The sequence below is a fragment of the Magnusiomyces paraingens genome (assembly GCF_902498895.1).
Source record: "Magnusiomyces paraingens strain CBS 517.90 genome assembly, contig: contig3, whole genome shotgun sequence".
In the NCBI taxonomy this organism is placed as follows: domain Eukaryota; kingdom Fungi; phylum Ascomycota; class Dipodascomycetes; order Dipodascales; family Dipodascaceae; genus Magnusiomyces; species Magnusiomyces paraingens.
The window spans coordinates 2,374,152-2,395,094 of NW_022474069.1; the positions used below are offsets into that span (position 1 = coordinate 2,374,152).

Consider the following 20,943-nt stretch of genomic DNA (forward strand, 5'->3'; position numbering starts at 1 on the left):
TTAATTTTAATTTTTCATTATAAATCGTTACAAAATTTTGGGGGTATTTTTTTTAAAGCTTAGGCTTAGACTCAAGCTCAGTGCTGAAGACCTCACGGAGCTCATCGGCAGCCTCCTCAAGGCAGAATCTAAGACGCTCGACACCAAGCTTCTTAGAAACAACATTGACCTGGATAGAGTTCTCGTTAATCATGTAAGCAAGACCAAAGCCGGCATCAATGACCTGAGACCATCCGTAGCCATTGAAGAACTCGGAAGAAAGCTGGGAGGTAGAGAGGTACCAAGACTTGGAGTAAGAGAAGGTAGGGTCCTTGAAGATGGCAGGAACCTCAGCACCAGGCTCCAAAAGAGACTGGAGACCAAAGAGGTGACGGTCGACACCCTTTCCAGCAGAAGCATCGCTAATGTACTTAACGTGGGCATTAAAGGCAGCACGGGCAGCAGCAATCTTTTCAGCAGCGGTGGCATTGGCGTCCTCAAAGGTCTTGACAAAGTTGAGAGATTCAACAGAGACAGAGCGGCAGGTCTCGGTACGGCCGAGCTGGAAGCGGCGGGTGGCGGCAGACTCGTAGGTAGGTCTGCAGACACCAAAGGCCTTGTAGTAACCGAGCTGGATGAGCATCTGGACAAAGGCATCGGGGGAAGACTTGAACTTCTTGATGAGGCCCTTACCGTAGCCCTTGTAGGCAAAAACGGCAAGCTCGTGCTGGCCAATGACGTTCTCAAAGTCAGCAACAGCGGTGGCAACCGAGTCCTTGACTTCAGTGTTGATAGTAAAGATGACTTCCTCAGGGGCAGGGAGGTCAGTACGGTTCTGGGAAGCAGGGGCACCGTGGTCAACCTTGTTGTTGAAGATAACGTCATTAACGTAGTCATTGAGACGGTGGGTGGGGGTACCATCCATCATGGAGTGCTCACCAATGAAGCCAGAGACACCATTGTCGCAAACAATGAACTGGAGGGGCTTGTCGAACCATCTGTTTTGGCCGTCACCGTGCCAGTACTGGTGAGCACGCTCCTCACGGGTAAGGGGGGCAGCGTCATCGAGAGCAACAACAAAGGAAGCAGACTCGATAGCCTCGAGGGAGGCCTTGTTGCGGACGGGGTCAGCGCTGATAAGGTAGTCTCTGAAGGTGGCCCACTTATCACGGTTTTCAGAGGTAAGGGCACCAATGGGGGTACCCTTGGGCTGGCCCTCAGTAGCCTTAAAGATCTGGTTGAACTGTTCCTCAAGCTCTGCAGTGGAGAGTTGCTTGCCATTGACCTCATGGAGAACCTTGAAGAATCTATTCTTGCGAATGACGAGAATGTGCTTGTAAAGGGCTGGGTTGTAGGTAAGGTTATCATCACGGCCAGGGACGGGGATACGGCAGTTGTTAAACATGAACTTGTATGAATCCATGCAGAGGGGGAGCTTCTTCATGTACTCAGGTTCGAGGGTCTTGGAGTCGACCTGGGCCTTGAAGGAAAGAGCTGCAGTAGTGATGGCGGCAGCACGGGTGGCTGGGTTCTTGCGCAGCTTATCGTCCTTGTGGGAGTAAAAGTAAGAGACGTAGGGGACGACGGGGTCTCTGTAGGTGAGGTAAGCGGCATCATTCCACCATTCGTAAAGCCAATTCTTGACATTAGGGTCAGCAGCCTTGGCCTCAAGCTTCTTCTGGAGGGCCTGACCGGCACCGCCTGGCTTAATAAAGTCCTTGACGGCGGCCTCAGTGCGAGCGTACTCGTCTGGGGTGGTAAGGGGGACGACAGAGCGAAGGTATTTAGCAGCAGTCTCTTCGAGGGTGGGGACTGGGAGTTTAGGAAGGGATTCCTGGTAGCGGAGCATAGGGCCCTTTGAGATATCCTCAACATAACCCTTGGGGAGGGCAGAGGCGGTGTGGTTTTGTCTAAGAGTCATTGGGAGGGTTTTTCTGAGGAAGGAAGATACAGCCAGTCTGGAGGATTGAGCAGATCTAAGCATTTTTTGGGGGGAGGGTAAGAAGAATAGGGAGAGAAAAAAAAAGGTAGTTTTAAGAGAAGGGGGGAGGGGAGGGATATATCACTATATATATATATATATATATAAATTAATAGAATAGTCCGTGTATATATATATATATATAAAAGGATAAATTGGAGAGATAGGGAAGGGGTTTTTAGGGTATTTTAATTATAATTATTAAATTATTAAATTAAATTAAAATATATATAATGGTGAAGAGAGAAAGTATTATTTTATCTACAAAAAAAAAAAAAAAAAAAAAAATTGTAAGAGAAAAAAAAAAAAAAAAAAAAAGGCGGAGAAATGGCGGGGAACTACCGGTATTTATACTTTTTAAACATTTTTGAGCCAATCGCATGAGCTTGTTAAATATCCAATTTTCCCATCCACTGGCGGTTGCCCGGAGGAATTTTTTTTTTTTTTTTATATATTTTGCTGTTCTTGTTGAAAACTCAATCACCTTGAAAAATAATAATAATAATAATAATAATACCCCACAGTGGCTAGAAGGAGGGGGGGGAGAACAAACAAACAAAAAAAAAAATATTTGGTTGGTGGCCTTTTTTTTTTTTTTTTTTTTTTTTTAAAAAAATTTAAAAGGGAGGAGGCAAAGAAATAAAAAAAAAAAAAAATCCCATTTTAACTATCAATTTGAAATACTCGGGCCTTTTTAAACTACCAACAACAACAACAACAAACTTGCTCGGCGCTCGGACTCACTGCTGCCGCCGACCGTTCTTAACAAAAAAAAACATTGACGGTCCAGGCCTCGGACTACCGCCAATTGACTTTATAACAAGAGTGAGGTTTCTTCTTTAATTACTCTTGTTCTATATATATGTCTATATACTTAGTCTAGTAACTATCCTGCCGTTTTGCCTGTACTGCCTTTAAGCCGAGGAACATCTAGCCTTTAAGCCGCTACCGCTACCGCCGCACCTTTACAGTCCTCAAAGGGTTATAATTAGGTAATCTCAAACCCTTAACCCTGACACATGTGCCAAAATGACTCAGCAGTGACTTAACTGTGTACTTAACGAGTGACTTAGCGTACTTCATAACTCGGAACCAGCCCCGGGTTCTTAACAACACCACGAACTACCCCAACAGTGATCCGGGGCCCAGAAATCTTCCAATAGTCACCCTCATAATCATCATAATCATCATCATCATTATCATCACCATAATCATCATAATCATCACCATAATCATCATAATCATCATATTCATCATCATCATCTTCATCATCATCATCCTCTTCACTGTATTCATTTTCCTCATCATAGTCATCACTCTCACTAGATTCATACACCCCAAATCGACGTCCTTGACGACGACCTCTTCTGAGAGCCTGTGAAACCCACGGAGCCCAAACAACTTGACCATCAACTCCATACTTAGGCGTCTCAGAACCACTAAATAAACTCTCAAACACTACAGTCTGCCCATCCCGTTCTGATGTGCCTGTTAGAACCCTCCTACTGGCTCCATGTGCAAACTGAGTGTCACTTGTTGGCTGGCGTGCGGCTCGAGGTGGCATTCTAAGTTGAGGCTGTGGTGGAGATGGTGGAGATGGATATGGCCAATCTGTTAAATCAGACCCTCTTGTAAGACTATCCATACGCAATTGTAATGGAGTCCCAGGAGATATCGGCCGAGATCCTTCTACAGTCCACGGAGATGTTAATAATGGCAATGCTGGATCATTCTCCCCAATTGGTGTCAACTGTTGCCGATTCCTCACCTGCCCAGGAAATAAAGACTGGGAAATGGTCGACGACGACGATGAAGAAACAGATCTCTGTGATGGAGGAAAATACCGCTGCTGATAATGTTGTAAAAAATCTGCCAAAGAAACTGGCTGCTGCTGCTGCTGCTGTATTCCTGAAGCTATTCTGCTGTTACTGTTACTGTTACTGTAGCTGTAACTGTTAATGCTACTGTTACTACTACTACTGCTGCTGCTACCGCCAGTAATGCTGCCACCATTGGTAATCCCAACACTAGTGGGAAAACGTCCTGATTCAGTCAAAACTGAACCTATATTTACTCGACCAGAAGATGTGCTGGGAGAAAAATTAGGCACTGACGAGGAAGAATGTGTTGGATAAAAATAAAAAGGAACCGGTACAGGCGAAGAAAAGGAATAAAAAGAAGAAAAGTTGATTGTTGTTTCTGCTGGAACAGTAGAAGAAGCTGATGATACCGGTGCTATACTTGTCGTAGAAGTAGTATTGGTACTAGTAGTGGTAGTAGTAGCAGCATTTGCCAAACTGTCAAGAGCTGGGTATCGAATCTGCTCATCAATCTCATACATAACCAATGGAATTAGCCCAGAATGTGCACCTGATAAAGACCTCCTCCAAACATCATCATCTTCCCCACTTTCATCCTCATCACGCTGAGCCCTGTTTTGTTCCGCTTCATCTTGATTCAAAAGAAAGTCTCGCAACATGTCAAACGCTCTTCTCATCAAAAAAACTCGCCCATTCCTTCTCACACCCTCATAATCATCATTATCATTATCATCATCATCTGGCTCCCCAGATTGGGTCTCTGACAACTCCCGCACAGCACCTAATGTCTCTCGGCGTAGCAATTGCATTGCGTCCTCACTAATCGGAGATGCATCCCTGGCTTCACTTGCCCCGTAGCACACCTCATGATCAATCATAAACAAAACTTGTGCCAATAAGTCTACTTTGCGACGCATTCTACTCAATGTTGCAACAATCTCTGGTGGAATCTCCTGTTGCTGATGTATGGCGTCCCGAAATCTAAAAAACAAAGGACCAAATTCTAATCTCAATTCTTGCAATAACTCACTCACTCGGTGAATTACATGTGGAATAAAAAATAACTCCATGTGTTGTTCAAGTAACTGCTGAGGCTCAAAACTTTGCTGGCGTGAAAACAAATTTAAAACATTGATTTCATCTGAAGATTCTTCTCTGCTATTGGGCAAACCCTCATCCAATTGCCCCCCAATATATGCTAGCCGCCTAAAAATTAACCAGATCAGCGTATGATGATTTTGCTGTTGTTGCTGAAGTTGAACTAATGACAGACGCAAATGTGTCGGTGTAGACCGTGACATAGTGTAGCCTTCGTTGCTTGACTGCTGTTGCTGTTGCTGTTGCTGTTGCTGTTGCTGTTGCTGTTGCTGTTGCTGTTGCTGTTGCTGTTGCTGTTGCTGTTGCTGTTGCTGTTGCTGTTGCTGTTGCTGTTGCTGCTGTTGCTGCTGTTGTTGTTGCTGCCGCTGCCGCTGCCGCTGCCGCTGCTGCTCAAGTCCAGACAAACTCTGTTGCCGCCGCCGCCATTGGAAATGCAAAACCAAATTGTGAGCTTTCCAGTGATCTTGCATCAGAATTCGAGCAATGTGAAGCCGCTGCTGATCCCAGCTCTCGTCATCTCGAACAATAACTGTCCCCTTATCCAAATCAAAGAGTTGGTCATGGTTGATGTTATTGTAGTAATAAGAATAATAGTCATACTCATCACGGCCATCATCATTGTCCTCAATGTCATGGTTATACCGTTCGCTCTTGTTTTCAACTGGCTTCCAAAGAACCCAAACTCGACCCCCAAGTCCAAGTCGTTTTGCATTTGTAGCCTTAACGTACTCTCCAATCCTAAATTAATTAACAAATTAATAAATTAATTAATTAAAACCCGTTAGAATAATATCTTTTTTTTTTCTTTTTTTCTTTCTTTATTTTTTTTTTTTTAAAAAAAAAACCTCAAAAAAAAAATACTTACCAAAGTTCATTATCAATCAAGCCGTATAACTTGTTGGTCCCTGCGTACCCCACAATTTTTAAATACGCAGCCACACTAGCTGTTGTAGTTGTAGTTGTAGTTGTAGTTGTTGTTGAGGTTGTTGTTGAGGTTGTTGTTGAGGTTGTTGAGGTTGATGTGGTCGCCCCGTTGACTTTACTGCCACCATTGCTGCTGCCTGCTGCTTCACTACTACTACAGCATCTGCAACAGTTACACCTACCATCATAACCTACTAGGCCGAGGACTTTGGCGCATCCCTCGGCTTCCTGCAAAAACTCGTTCCCAGGCCGTAACCAAAAACTGTCTCGCGGAACTTCCTCTTCGGGCTCCTCACTTCCATACACACCCCACCCTGGCCCTTCTTTGCCAACTCGGTACCTCTGCAAACGTAAAAGTGTTTCTTCATTAGCACATAAAATCCCTTCATTCCGCTGACACCGGTGCCGTCGCGACGGCCGCCGCCGCCGTAATATTTCGTTCCGAGTCCGTTGCAAATGTAGCCGTTGCCAAAATGTTGATGGTTCTCGTCGCTGTCTTTGTCGCTGTCGCTGTCTTTGTCGCTGTCTCTGCCTCTGTCTTTGCTGCTGCTGCTGCTGCTGCTCTTGTGGTGGTTGATCAGACCTAATCTCAGACAAATATCTTAAATTCCCTTCCAAATTATCATCATCGTCATAGTCATCTTCGTAATCGTACTCAAGGTAAATATTATTGCTGCTACCCTCGCCATTGTAATAATCATAAGCATTATTGTCATTTTCGCTACCACTAAACTCATCGCTATCGCTGCCCTCGCTGCTTCTACCACCTCGGTTCCCAAAACTTCCCTCCTCCTCTTCGGTTCCCTCTTCTTCATCATCACCTTGACCTTCATCATCATCATCATCATCATCATCATCATCCCCGCTTTCGTCGTTTTCTTGGAAACTCCACTGAATTATTCCGAGGCTGGTAATTTTCCGTAGTCGAGAATACCGCTGGCCGTTTTTAATGTCCCACTCACTACCTTCTCCTAAATCAACTGCCGCGCGGGCTTTCTCCCCAAGTTGTATTGAATTTTTTTTCAACGGTGACTGTAAATGACCACAATCACCAAAACTACTAGTTCTAAGTCTGGTTTTGCGCACAACCATCGGACTAAATTCAGATAAAAGACTAGCAAAACGGTCCATCCATTCATCATCAGCATCAATAACATTGTCGTCGTTTTTACCACGACCCAGCTGAGGCTCTAGAATTGCAGCATTTGCTATTTCTGGATTTCTGAGATGTGATCCTTCTGTGAGCAGCTCAGAAATACCAGAAACACCAGAAACAACATCACTTGTCGCACTATTGTCATACTGCTGCCGCCGCTCATCAAAACTCCCCTGCAAATCATCTTGGTTCGAAAAAGGGTTTGATGTATAAGAATATGGTTCGCCTAAAAGTGCAGAAGTACCTATGTCAGGCTCTCCTAGATACTCTTCGCCAAACTCATTTGTCATAGCGGTTTGAACACTGGTGCTTGTTGTTGTTGTTGTTGTTGTTCTTACATTAAGTTGTGATGTTAAAGAACTGCTACCTAAATTTTGTCGGATCTCGGTTCGTGGTGTGGTAGTAGTCTGACTAACGTTGGAGATATCTGAAACTCTTTGTTGCTCTTGGTTGAGTGATACCAATGATCCAGTGGTGGTTGCTGTAAAATTAATATTGCTCATGCTTGCAGGCTCCAATATGTCAGATGAGCCTTGGTATTCAAAGGGTTCTGAATTTCTAGGGGCAGGAGGATATGAAGAAGGATATGTTCGCTGAAGAGGCTGTGGTTGTTGGCTTTCCAGGCTAAGCTGAGAAAGCAATGTGGCTTGTCGCTCAATCGCATTATCTTGTTGGCGTCTGCTTGCATCAAAGGCACTAACAATGAGGCTGGATGGGGTTTGCGCATAGGTTGAAAGAGGATATTCTTGTGGCGGAAAAATTCCTATTCTTGCTTGGTGATCAAAATTACTTGGAGGAGGTCGAATAACATGGATTTGCTGTGGACGAGCAATGGTAGAGGATGGAGTAGAGGAAATTGTTTCTGTTGGTAAATCAGGGTTTAGAGGCATATTAAAGTCTAATCTTCTTGTGGTAGTAAGCGGAACAGTGGTGATGCTTTGATTGCTAGACAGGTACGGAGAAACTTCTGGTGACGGACTATCTGAAGTTAATGGGGTCGGAACGGTTGATGGGTTTGTCAATATTTGTTGAATATTGTTTTGAGTGCGTTGTTGCTGCTGATACTGTTGGTCGGGGAAGCGTAGTGTATCGTAATCCCATTCCAGTTGTTGAATAATGTGATCAAATGCAGTTTCCAGAGGGTTTCTGTCGCTTGAAGGTGGCGGCATAGTAGAAATAATATATTTATGAATTAATATTGTGGATTGTCAAAATAAAAAAAAATAAAAAAAAAATCGGATAACGATAAAGTCCTTAAAGATGGGCTTTTAAAAAATATAAAAGGATGGGGTGATAAGGGTTGGTGATGGTGAGTAACGGCGTTGTGATGAGTTGAGTGGTGGTAGTAATTAATTGGGTAACCTTTTAATAACTAGGTGGGCCATTTGGTTAAATAAACCCAATTCCTAATAAAAGAAAGTAGAATAAAAAAAAAACTAGTTATATATATCAACAATAGCGATTAAATTAGGAGATATTAACGATGTTTTATTTTATTTTTTAATATAAAAATAAACATAAACTACCATAAAATCTATTTTGATGATGAAAGTCGGCTTCAGTAGACCCTATCAAGAGCAACCGGATATACGTTAGAGATAAAATGTTTACCCTACTTTGAGCCCAAAATACCGCTTAGTATCCCATTTTTTTTTTTTTTTACATCTGCAACCTGCATCAGGGTTCTGCATATAGACAATATTCAACGTTCCAAATTACAGTTATAAAACCTTTCAGAAGATGGAAATTTTTTTAGTAACCACTAATATTATAGAAAAAAAAACCTGAAAAACAATTCATATGATTAGACTAATGAAATTGAAAATTTCCAAATTGAAAAATCTTATTATTTAATTTTATTGAGAATTCAATTGATAACTTACATATGCATCATGTCATCAGCAAGTCCAATTGAAGACTTACCGAGATTTATTTGGAATATTTCGTACTGTAGTTGTAATTCACAACATAGAAGCTACAATTTTCTTGCCTAGGTCTTTTTTTTACTTAATTCTTTCAATCCAAGTCTTTTGGCAACCTTTGGCTTTGCAAAGTTAGTCAAAGTTGATGATACGACTCTAGAAGGTTTAATAATTACTCCTTTTTTTGTAAAAAAAAAAATAACATATTTTGGTATAAAAATATAGAAATTTCAAATATTAAACGGTTGAAATAACAATTTCTAAATTTAAAGACTTGAAATTCCTTTATAATAATTATTATAACACTTTTTTTTTTTTTTTTTTCAGATTCCATCAAGTTATAACTAAATTATTTAAGAGTAGGAGGTTTTAAATTATTAAAATTCCACATCACATTGACCACATTGACCACATTACAACTTCTAATTGAGAAGAATATCAGGATTATTAGTAGAAATTTATCAAGTTTCTGAAACAATAAAAAGGATATCAGAAGATTAGAAAATGACGTCAGGTGCTATTTTCAAGACATCACTGCTGAGTTGGCCTATACTATAAACTGAAAGTTCCTGCTAGTTTGTGGGGTATGGCGTCACGTTAAAACTAAAATTCGCCCTGAATATATCTATGAAAGCACTCAGAAATAACATAATTGTGTTATTCATAAATTAAATTAGCTGAATCAAAAATATTAAGCTTGTAGAAAGGTAATGATACCAAAAAGAATCATGCCACAGACGTTTCCAGCATTTATGTAATGCATCGCAACAAATACCCTTAACATTTATGGATTTTTAAGGTATTTGAATTTAATAAAGATGAACTGGGAAAGATTTAAACTATTATTATTAAGTTAAGCTACAAGACTTTGGAAGGCTTGATAATTAAGGCAACATGTTAGAACTTTCAGGCTCCAAATCAAACTTTAGGTTGTTTAAGGTCAAAGTAAATGAAATTGAAAAAATCAAAATAGTTATTGAGATTGAGGAAGATATAATTGAATAGATAAATGGTGTAAGTCACTGAACTAGGATGTAATATGTATGGCGACAAGTCCGTATGATTTCTCGATCATCGAATCGACATTCAGTGTTTTGGAACCATTATAAATCAAACTGAAACACATGTTAATTTATATTTTAATATATATAAGAATTAAGTTCTCTTATGTGTAGTTTACATCCAATGGATGCTTCAATTATTTTTTATTATTTAAAAAGAAAAGGAGTTGACTAAACGTTGGTAATAATGACTCGATATCAATTCATTTATCAAAAACACCAAATTTAAAAAAATCAGAGTAGGTGAGAATTCAAAATATCAAAGAAAAGTAAATATACCACTAGTGATTCAATAACTAGAATTATCTAAAGTATATATTTTAACTAGTTGTTAATTGCAAATACAAGTTATAGTATGAGGTGTACTTAAAGAGATGAGAGTATTTTGCAAGTTTGTTGTTTCAATATTTCAATAAAAAGTGCAAATACGTATTGTTTTTAGAATTCCAAGTTTTTTTTTCTAACAATACTGGAGATCTAGTTAGTCATTTAAATTATTGACCACAGTTAGTACCGTAAGAAATGGAGTGCTTAATGTCGTTTACAATGCTGACATGTTTTTGTTTTTAAGTAGGTGTAATATCTCCTTGGATTTTTTTTTTATAAAAGACTAACCTGCATATATTTTTGAGAACTGGAACTGGAAAAATTAAGCAAAAATAGGATTGATAATGATTCAACTGTTACAGTTAAATGTTTCTGTCAATAATACGAAATGCAGAAGAAGATTGTGGGGGAAAAAGAATGGAGGTCAATATGTCTAATATTAATACAGTTCTTTATTCACTAAAATTAAGCTTGATCATAGAATTGGCATGCTCTATTTTTGACTCCTATTTTTTTTTATTATAATTAGAATGATAATTATCGTTTTCACTATTTAATACCAAGATCATTTATAATCACTTTTAATCTTTGATAAGTATTTTCCATATTTTCTATCTTTTCCATATTTCCTACTTGTGCCATATCCGTCAGACTGATTTAAGTCTCTCCATTAACACGTGACCCGTCCAATCACAGCGACTTGTTGAAAAATTTTTAAGCGCAGATGAAATTTCCAACCCTAAACCTATATTTATTACATAATACTCACCACCATTCCAGCCTTTCCAATGTGGCTCTCTGAAAAATCTCCACTGAAGAAAATCCGCATGTCTGAAATGGTGACCCGCCAAAACATTAAACGGGCAAGAAAATCTTTTTTTTTTTCTCACCGCCAGTTAAAAAAATCCTCTTTTTTTTTTTTTTTTACTTACCCTTCTAATCCCAAAAAAGAACCCTTTATAAATATATATATATATATACATCAATATATATACCCTGTATATATATATATCATTCTATATAACCCAGCAATAATTAAAGGATCCTTTTTAGGAAACTACCCATTTCCCTAAACAATCCTCTTCTTCCATTCATCCATTCATCTATTCTTCCATTCATCCATCCATCATGAGCTCATCTACCATTGCTGCTACTTCTTCCACATGGAGTAATCTCACCTCCTTCGTTGCTGCCCACAGAGCCGCCATTCTTCTCGGCTCTGCCGCAGTCGTTGGCTCTGCCGCCGGTGCTTACTATATTTACAACAGCTCTGCCCCAGGATCTAAGCCTAAGCCCAGCAGTAAGAAGTCCAAAAAGTCCAAGAAAACAAAGAAATCTGTCGAAATCCAATCGCAAGACCTTACCAGTAACACTTTTGCCGGATTTGACCTCATCTCCATCGACAATAGCCCCAAGTTCCCTGACATTCCTGAGGACTACCGCATCAGCGATATCCCTGAGGAAGATCGCAAGGCCATCTCCCAGCAACTTAAGGTTGTCGGCAACCACTTCTACTCGGAAAAGGACTACAACAAGGCTCTCCAGTTCTACAACAAGGCTATTGCCACTTACAACGATGCTATCTTCCATGCCAACCGTGCTGCCTGCTACTGGGCTATGGAAGACTACGAGAGTGTCATTGATGAGTCTACCAAGGCTCTTGAACTTAATCCTTCCTATACCAAGTCCTACATGAGACGTGCCCACGCCTATGAGAACCTTAAGAAAAACGAAGATGCTATCCTCGACTACTCTTCTGCTCTCGTCCTTTCCAACTTTTCTGATCAAACAACAAACTCAAGTGTTAACCGTATGCTTACCGAAACCGCTGAGCAGTCTGCCAAATCCTACCTTGAGGAGCACCCCAAGCACTTCCCCTCGCCTTCTTTCTGCACCGCCTTTTACCGTACCCTTACCAATGTTCTTATCATTCCTGAAGCTCTTGAGAACGCTGAGCCTGAATCCGCTGACTATGATGTTAGACTTGCTCTTGAAGCTGTCCGCAAGGGCTCTCTTGAGTCTTACGAACAAGCTTACGAACTTCTCAACAAGGCTCTTGAAAAGGAATCTGACGGTGACAATAGCTACATTGCCTTTGCTCACCGTTCCGTCCTTAATCACCTTCGTTCTGATCTTGAGGCTGCTAAGGAAGATGCCACCAAATCCATTGCTCTTAAGGGTAATGTTCTTGCTTACTTGATTCGCTCTTCTGTTGCTCTCGAGTCTTCTGAGCTTAGTGATATTAAGGTTCAGCTGTCCCAGGCTGAGGTCTGTGACCCCCGTTCGCCTTATGTCAAGTTCCACAATGCCCAGCTTTACTTCTTGATGGGCCAGTACAAGGAGGCTCTTATTGCCTATGAAGAGGCCATCACCATTGACCCTGAGTTTTTGCTTGCTCGTATCCAGAAGCTTGTTACAAACTACCACCTTGGTGCCATTGAAAAGGCCCATGAGGGATTCAAGGAACTCCAGGAGCTGTTCCCTCACTCGTTCGAAGTTTTCAACTATGAGGGTGAAATTTATCTTGACAGCAAGAAGGTTTCTGAGGCTAACGAACTCTTTGACAAGGCTGTTTCTGTTGTTATGGAGCAGAACAAGAATGGCAGTGTCAATGTGACTCCCTTGGTCAACAAGGCTCTTGCCTTCTTTAACGAGGCCCGTGCCGATGAGGCCATTGATATTCTGCGCAAGGCTATTGCTCTTGATCCTTTGTCGGATCTTGCTTACACTACCTTGATCCAGATCTACTTGCAGATGCAGCGTTCTGAGGAAGCTTTCAAGTACTTCCCTAAGTCTTTTGCTTCTATCCGCACTCTGCCAGAGCTCATCCAACAGTACACTTTGTACTTTGCCACTAAGACCCAGATCCGCATGGCTAAGGAGCGTCCCTTCCTGCAAAAGAAGCTTGAGGAATTCCAGGCTAAGAACATGGCCATGGCCTATGCTCAGTCTATGAGCGCTAGTGCTTAAAGAAAGAAAGAAAAAGAAAAAAAAAAAGAAAAAAAAATTGTGTAAATATACATTACAACTACACAAGAAGCCTGAAAGAAAAAGGATAAAAGTTGTTTTTTTTGTTTGTGAATAAAAAAAAAAGTAAAAAAAAATTTACTCTTGATATATTAACGTGCAGTATATATGTTTTTTGAAAAATATGAAAATCCCTGTAAATACTCATCGTTTTATATTATTTATATTTATATATAAATACAAAATCCGTATTCAATAGGGTCCTCAGCCGGTTTTGCACCTGCCGGCAAGATCTCGGCCAGACCTTTTAAAGTCCATAAGGAAATCCGTACTTGTTTTGTTTGTTGAACCCCAAACCCGGCATCTTCTCAGCCCTAAAAGTATAAATACCAGCGTGGATCTTTCCCTTCCTCTTCTTATTCTTCTTATTATTATTATTCACATTTCAACTCTTCAAAAACTTTCCCTCAAGATTTTGGTCCTATTGTGTTTTTCATATAAGCGCTCCAGCAAAGTTAGCACAGTCAAAATATACCCCACACCCTAACTCACATACTTTCCTTATAAAAAAAAACCACTCTCATATCCACCACCACCACCACCCCCCACACACATTTACATTTACTTCTTCTTTTTCATAATGTCTGCCCGTACCGTCTTTTCAACTGCCCGCACTCTGCTCCGCAGCTCCTCTTCTTCTCCTCTCAGATCTCTCGTCTCCTCAAACTCTTCTAAGCTCGTCCGCATGTACTCTTCCGGTGGCTCTTTTGAGTATCTCATTGTTTCCAAGCCCGCTGTTGGCGTCCGTCTCATCCAGCTCAACAGACCTAAGGCTCTCAACGCTCTCTTCACCCCTCTCATCACTGAGCTCAACACTGCCTTGGCCCAGGCCGATGCTGACCCAGAAATCGGCGCTATCGTTATCACTGGCTCTGAAAAGGCCTTTGCTGCCGGCGCCGATATCAAGGAAATGAAGGACCTTACCGTCGCCACTGCTTACGGCAAAGACTACATCAAGTCCTGGAGCGATATCATTCACATCACCAAGCCCATCATTGCTGCAGTCAATGGTTACGCTCTCGGTGGTGGCTGCGAGCTCGCCATGATGTAAGTATCTTCTTTCTTTTTTTTTTTTTTTTTTTCAGTTTATTTTCTCTCCATATGGGTTTTCGGATGTTGGCCGGAGCTCCCCAAAAGGTGCCCCGGACCTTTTTTTTTTTTGTGGTCTTTCAAAAATCTTCCCCACACAATACTACCTCAATTCGCTCTTGTGATTGGCTATACACACATTTTTTTCTCCGCCTACGGCCCCTCCTTCCTTTAAAACTCACTCCACCATTTCACCACCTGCTATGTTATGATATATTAACTCTATTTTTTTACAGGTGCGATCTCATCTATGCTGGTGAAAAGGCCGTCTTTGGCCAGCCTGAAATCAAGCTTGGTGTCATCCCCGGTGCTGGCGGGTCCCAGCGCCTGACCAAGCTCATTGGCAAGAGCCGTGCCATGGAGACCATCCTCACTGGCCGCAACATCCCCGCCGCCACCGCCAACGAGTGGGGCATGGTTGCTCGCGTCTTTAAGCCTGAGGATCTTGTCAACGAGGCCGTCAAGACTGCCTCCGAGATTGCCTCTTACTCTCCTCTCGCCGTCAAGGCCGCCAAGGAGGTTGTCAACGAGTCCTTCAACCTTCCTCTCGAACAAGGAATCAAGTACGAGAGAAGAATCTTCCACACCCTGTTTGGCACCGAAGACCAGAAGGAGGGTATGGCTGCCTTTGCTGAGAAGAGAAAGGCTTCTTGGACTGGCAAATAAATGCTTTTCCATTAATGCCCAAGTGTTATGAATATTTAATAGGCCTCTTTAAAAAGAAAATAATAATGATTGAAATGTGTATAGTCATCTCGTATTAACTTGATAATAGGGAGTCTTTTGCGGACTAAACTAGGCTAGTTATTGCCTTAGACAACGAGGGGTATCCGGCACTCGTGTAAAATAAAAACCTGCTGGTAAAGCCTGTAAAAAAACATATCACAGCTCAGCTTAATCTTTTTTAATAACACTTAATCTTGTTTCCATTGCATAAACATTTTGAATGAATAAAATTGCAAAACATATTATAAATTAAACTGATAATTATCAGTTTAATTATCATTATAATGATAATAATAATAATTAATATTCATTTAAATTAATTATTTAAACTGGTGTCAACAAAAGAACTCTCGCGATAATTTTTCATCAAGAAATGATTACAAGTTGAACTTCAGAATGTATTTTTTTTCAAAAAAAATAATGTTTTTGAGTGTTTAATTTGCCCATAATTTTTTAAATTTGTAAATTCATTTAATTTAATTTAATTTAATTTATTGTTTGTTTGTTTGTTTGTTTGTTTGTTTGTTTGTTTGTTTGTTTGTTTGTTTGTTTTTATTCAAGGGTTATAGAATTATATAACATCAGCATCTGCGCTATCCTTCTTGTCCATACTATATATCTTTTCATTTTAATAATAAACTTTTAATTTTGGCTTCACCATTTCATCTCCAACAGCCCGAAAATAAGTCCTATTTAATTTATTGTTTGTTTGTTTGTTTGTTTTTATTCAAGGGTTATAGAATTATATAACATCAGCATCTGCGCTATCCTTCTTGTCCATACTATATATTTTTTCATTTTAATAATAAACTTTTAATTTTGGCTTCAACATTGCATCTCCAACAGCCCGAAAATAAGTCCTGATGCCAGCTTACGAGGAACAGGGGGTTAAAATAACCAAACCTTCCCAACCTATCTCCACTTGTCTTCATCAACGCTGTAATTGTATTTCTTAATCCCTCCAAGCAGAGATAAAGCTTACAATCTCTTGTAAGCCAGTTAAACTGTTTAAGAGAGTCGACATGTCCATCTCTGGAGATATCCGTTTCAGTCCTTTTCTTTCCTCTTCAAGCAAAGGACATTCAACTAAAATGTGATGAACTGTTTCCAGCTCTCCACATTTGCAGTTGTAACTATCCTTTTCAATTCCAAACTTTTTAAACCATGCGCCAAAGTTGCCATGGCCTGTGCGAAATTGAGTAATATTACTCAAGATCCTTCGACTATCTTTCTTCATGATCACTCCCTGTAACCATTTTGGAAAGATTATCAGTACATTTCGACTCCACTGTGATATTATGATACCACAGATCCTTACTGCTGTTCCAATACATTTCTTGCCATTCTTCCATTGCTTGTTTCTTCAAAATTCCAATCGTCTGATTTTGTTGTTGTTTCAGTGTAAGAGGTTCAACCCTCTTGCATTTTCGTTTTTCATCCTTTTTATTCATATAGTCTCTATCATCTTTTCGCCAACATGTAAAGCGTGGTTAGCTTTGCAATTGGAGATTTCTCAATCAATGTTAACAAATGACCATTAATAGGATTAGTTTTGCTAATATTTAGGTGTAAACGAATAGCTTTTCGTGCCACCATAAATTTTAGCCTAATACTATATGGCATAATACCAGCTTCCTTTTGTAGTACCGCAATAGGAGTTGTGCGATAAGCACCAACAATTCTTCTTAAAGCCATATTCTGCATTACTTCCAACTTGTGGATTTCTCCTTTCAAAATTTTGTGATGCCAAATTTCTAAGCCATATTCGACAATTGGTCTCACGCAAGCAATATACAGTGATCTGACTGCAGACCCTCGCATACCTTTTGCACGCCACCAAGATGCCAAATAGCACCAACAGCTTTTCTTGCTTTATTGATTTTATTCAAAATATGAGATTTAAAATCAAGCAGATTGTTCAAAGTAATTCCAAGCAATTTAACTTCCTTCTGGGGTTCACGAAGTTCTCCATTAGGTAAAGTAAGTTGCACTTTCTCATCTTTAGGTTTCACATTTTTTGTAAAATGAATAAAACCCAATTTATCACCCAAATCAATTTTGGTCATTCTTGATTTAGCCCAATTACAACATTTTTCTAATATGTTGCTTAAGCTTTTGGTATTTTCTTCAATTTTACCTTCAACGGTAATAGTCACATCATCAATAAAGCCAAAGGAGTTCCACCCCATTCTTTAATGGCATGATACATTGGTGTGGAATATATCAAAAAAGTAGTGGTGAAATAGGTGAGCCTTGTGGAATTCCAGTACTAATTTTTTGCACTGATCCTTTTCTTCGGTCCATGAGCATACTAGCTTCTCTTTCACTTACAAATTGGTACGTCCAGTTTATAAGTGCTTTGGGTAGTTTCATATCCTCCATTGTGTCTGCCAATATATTTCTGTTAACATTATCAAAAGCTCCTTGAATATCAATGAGCATAGCTGAAATTTTTCTTTACTGGTTTCAATTCTTTGGACAAGTTCCAAAACAGCATCAGTAGCACAATAACCTTGTCTTCCCCATATTGCTCTGGTGGAAGTAAGTGTGTTATAAGCTTGGTCATTCTTTTTTTGTATAATTTTTCCAGTACTTTAGATGGAATCTTAAGTAAGGAAATTGGTCGGTATGCTCTTGGCTTTGAATAGTCAGGTTTCTTAGGTTTAGGTATAACAACAATAATGCCATGTCTCCAGACTTTTGGGTGGTATCCAAACTTCACACAAGCTTGGAGAAGCTTGAAAAACCTTTCCTTAAAGTCTTTATTTAGCCATGCCATCTTTAAAACTTTGCCAGTAATTCCATCGTCTCCTGGAGCTTTATCATTTGGGGTATCAGCCAATGCAGAGTCAACTTCATCAAACTCTAATTTTGGCCATCGAGAATCGTCATCAATTTCAAACTCTCTATCAAGACCATGATCAATTTCAGGTAGAAGTGCCTTCCATATTTCATGTCTTTTTTCGTCAACAGTAGTAGTTAGAGTTCCATCTTCTTTTCTAATTTGTGGTATAATGGTATCATTGCTTTTTGGATTAATATACTTCAAAATCTTCCAAATGTCATTTCCTTCTAAACTAGACAAATATTTATTCCATTGCTCAGTACTTGCTTCACGCAAACTGTGGTCAAAAAAATTTTTCTAGCTTTTTTCGCCTCTTCAATTTTTGTCGTTTCAAAGCCAAAGAAGGTTGCCTTTGACGGGCTTCCCTTTTAGCTTCTAGCGCTTTTTCTAACTTCTCCCTTAATTCTTGATTCCAATAGCGTTTGGACTTTTTCATCACCTTAACTTCCTTCATCGACTTTGCCATTGCTCTTTTTACAACCTCCTCAAGAACTTTAGCTTGGTCATCAATTTGGTCAGTTGATTTTAGAGTTTTGTTATGCACATTAAAATCTTTAATGGCAGAAGAAAGCTCCTTGTCAAACTTTTCCCAATCTGCATTCTTAATATTCAATCTCTTCACCGAAGTAAAAACTTCATCCCCGTTTTTACTCTGAGACATAGAGATGTCCCACTCCACAATTGAGTGATCACTTAGTGTATTTTCATCCACTCCACTAAATGAAATTCTATGAAGTAAGTCCACTGAGCCATAAACCAAATCAATATTGGTTCTATTGTTGTATGTTTTTTGATTTCTTGGAGTAATTAACATCATATCATTTTCATGTAGCCACTCAACAACTTCATCTGCTTCCGTATTCGGACCTGCCCTTGATTCCCATTCCTTGTGATGTAAGTTATAATCACCTGCAATGACAATCTTTGAGTATTGTTCCTTGATATCCCGTTTGAGAAACTCAAAAACCGGTGGCTCAGGGTATTATTTAATTTATGTTTGTTTGTTTGTTTTTATTCAAGGGTTATAGAATTATATAACATCAGCATCTGCGCTATCCTTTTATTGTCTGACTATGTGACTTGCCGGTTTTCATTTGTACCTTTTTAGTACGGGTGGTTTCTGTTCTGTGCGTCTCCGGTAGCCCGGAAGATGGGCCCTGATGCCAGCTTACGAGGAACAGGGAGAACCAGTCTGTCGGTCCCAAAACCTTCCCAACCCATTTCCACTTATCTTCACGGACGCCCATGTATTTCTTAATCTCTTCCGCCAGAGATACGGCCCGCAATCACCTGCAGGCTATTTAGACTGTACGGAAGAGTCGGCATTCCTGTAACCAGGGTAGCCTATGGTTTTCAGTCTAGGTGTATACTCCCGTACACATCCTCAGGAAAAGGGGGTATTCTGGGAATCGAACCCAGTATCTTCCGCTTTCGAGCGAACTTGTTACCCTTTACACCATCCAGCCCTTTCCCCCGTATTATTTAATTTATTTGAACTCCAAACTTTTCAAAGATTTTAAAATCAATCTATAAATTAACAAAATAACAAATATAACTAAGAATTTATTTGGGCGTCTGGTGTAGTTGGCTATCACGTTCGCTTAGCATGCGAAAGGTCCCCGGTTCAACTCCGGTGTCGTCCATTTTTTACTTAGAACTATTTTTTTATTTTGTGAAAAAAACAAACGGAAATGCTTTAATGTCAAAGCTTTATTTTTAATATCTAGATTATTGTTTTTTTCATTTTAATAAATGCGGTCAAAATGATATTAGTTTATTTTAAAAAGATATGATTGCTTTGAGTTTTAGTGTACATTACTCATCTACAAATCTACAAAAGCTGATTGTAAAACCTGCCTACATTGAACAATTAAAAATTACTATAAAAGAAATATCACTTTCAATATCACCATTGGTACCATATATGTTTAAGTATATAGATGAATGGTTTGCATTTAATGTGAAAATGAAACAAATGATTTATGACCTTCAGTTGAAAGAAAATTTAAGGGATTAACCACTTGGATACATAACTGAAAGGTGATATCCCATTAAAACGTCTTTTAATTTTCCAATCATATTAAAGTAAGTAATATGACAGTCAACTCCACACTTTTAACATCTGAATATAAATATATAAACAAATTTTAAAAATGCGTAATTATAATATTATAACTTTTAAAAAAAATAACACCCTGTTAAAAAAATAGGAGTTGAAGACAAAGTCTAATCAGCCTAATTCAATTAGATTTCATCAGAGTGTCTAATTTGATCCATAATATTTCTAAAAATTAAAAAAAAATACATATAGTTACATAAATAACTTGGAGTAATCTGTACATAATTATGTACAACTTATAAGTTGGCATCATTAAAAGCTGTATGATATCCAGAAACCGAAATAACAAACTATTTAGTTTTTTAATCTAGTAAAATAATTGTATTAACAAATAAGGATTTTGAATCGGCAATTTTTAGTTACCGAATATATTTTGTGAAATGGTAATGAAAATGACAGTTAACAAATTTGATAACTTGAGAAAATACAGATTGAATAAAAAAAGCTCTGGGTAAAATATAAATATACATCAAAAATATAAATATAAGTATTTCTATTCTATTCTTTCTATTCTATTCTTTCTATTCTTTTTCTTTCTATATTCATAATATAATTCTTCATTTTTCATCAAATTTTTTATTACAAATGTCACGGGAATTCATCAGGCCAAATTATACTTCAATGAAGAATATGAACATTTGCAATACTAGGCTGCAGCCAGCTGGCTTTCTAAGAATTATATCTTAGCATGTGACAAGTATGGATAGTTAAAAATAACCACAACATGATCAATGATACATTAGTTTTTATTTTATTAAAGAATTTCCATAAGAAGAAGTTTTATATTTACTGAAGAAATTTGTAAGGAGGTATAAATAAAAGTGATTTCCCCGGTCTTTTTGATTTTCATTTCTTTTCTTTTACCATTC

General features: G+C 39.0%; 5 protein-coding genes across 5 annotated transcripts; 2 read left to right on the forward strand and 3 right to left on the reverse strand.

The window, feature by feature from the left end:
- Positions 1-52: 52 nt before the first annotated feature.
- SAPINGB_P004041 (uncharacterized protein) lies at positions 53-1,963 on the reverse strand (the record flags this gene model as incomplete). Its single annotated transcript, XM_031998756.1, has 1 exon — positions 53-1,963. The coding sequence occupies one exon, from the start codon at positions 1,961-1,963 to the stop codon at positions 53-55; it is 1,911 nt and encodes a 636-aa protein (XP_031854647.1).
- Positions 1,964-3,029: 1,066 nt separating this feature from the next.
- SAPINGB_P004042 (uncharacterized protein) lies at positions 3,030-8,127 on the reverse strand (the record flags this gene model as incomplete). Its single annotated transcript, XM_031998757.1, has 2 exons — positions 3,030-5,616; positions 5,744-8,127. The coding sequence occupies 2 exons, from the start codon at positions 8,125-8,127 to the stop codon at positions 3,030-3,032; spliced, it is 4,971 nt and encodes a 1,656-aa protein (XP_031854648.1).
- A 3,269-nt stretch (positions 8,128-11,396) lies between these two features.
- SAPINGB_P004043 (uncharacterized protein) lies at positions 11,397-13,238 on the forward strand (the record flags this gene model as incomplete). The annotated part of the gene is made up of 1 exon (XM_031998758.1): positions 11,397-13,238. One exon carries the CDS (start codon positions 11,397-11,399, stop codon positions 13,236-13,238), a length of 1,842 nt encoding a protein of 613 aa, XP_031854649.1.
- A 637-nt stretch (positions 13,239-13,875) lies between these two features.
- SAPINGB_P004044 (uncharacterized protein) lies at positions 13,876-15,050 on the forward strand (the record flags this gene model as incomplete). Its single annotated transcript, XM_031998759.1, has 2 exons — positions 13,876-14,342; positions 14,621-15,050. The coding sequence occupies 2 exons, from the start codon at positions 13,876-13,878 to the stop codon at positions 15,048-15,050; spliced, it is 897 nt and encodes a 298-aa protein (XP_031854650.1).
- A 1,521-nt stretch (positions 15,051-16,571) lies between these two features.
- Positions 16,572-19,202, reverse strand: SAPINGB_P004045 (uncharacterized protein; the record flags this gene model as incomplete). Its single annotated transcript, XM_031998760.1, has 6 exons — positions 16,572-16,808; positions 16,934-17,109; positions 17,442-17,511; positions 17,704-18,109; positions 18,348-18,892; positions 19,128-19,202. The coding sequence occupies 6 exons, from the start codon at positions 19,200-19,202 to the stop codon at positions 16,572-16,574; spliced, it is 1,509 nt and encodes a 502-aa protein (XP_031854651.1).
- Between the last annotated feature and the right edge of the window lie 1,741 nt (positions 19,203-20,943).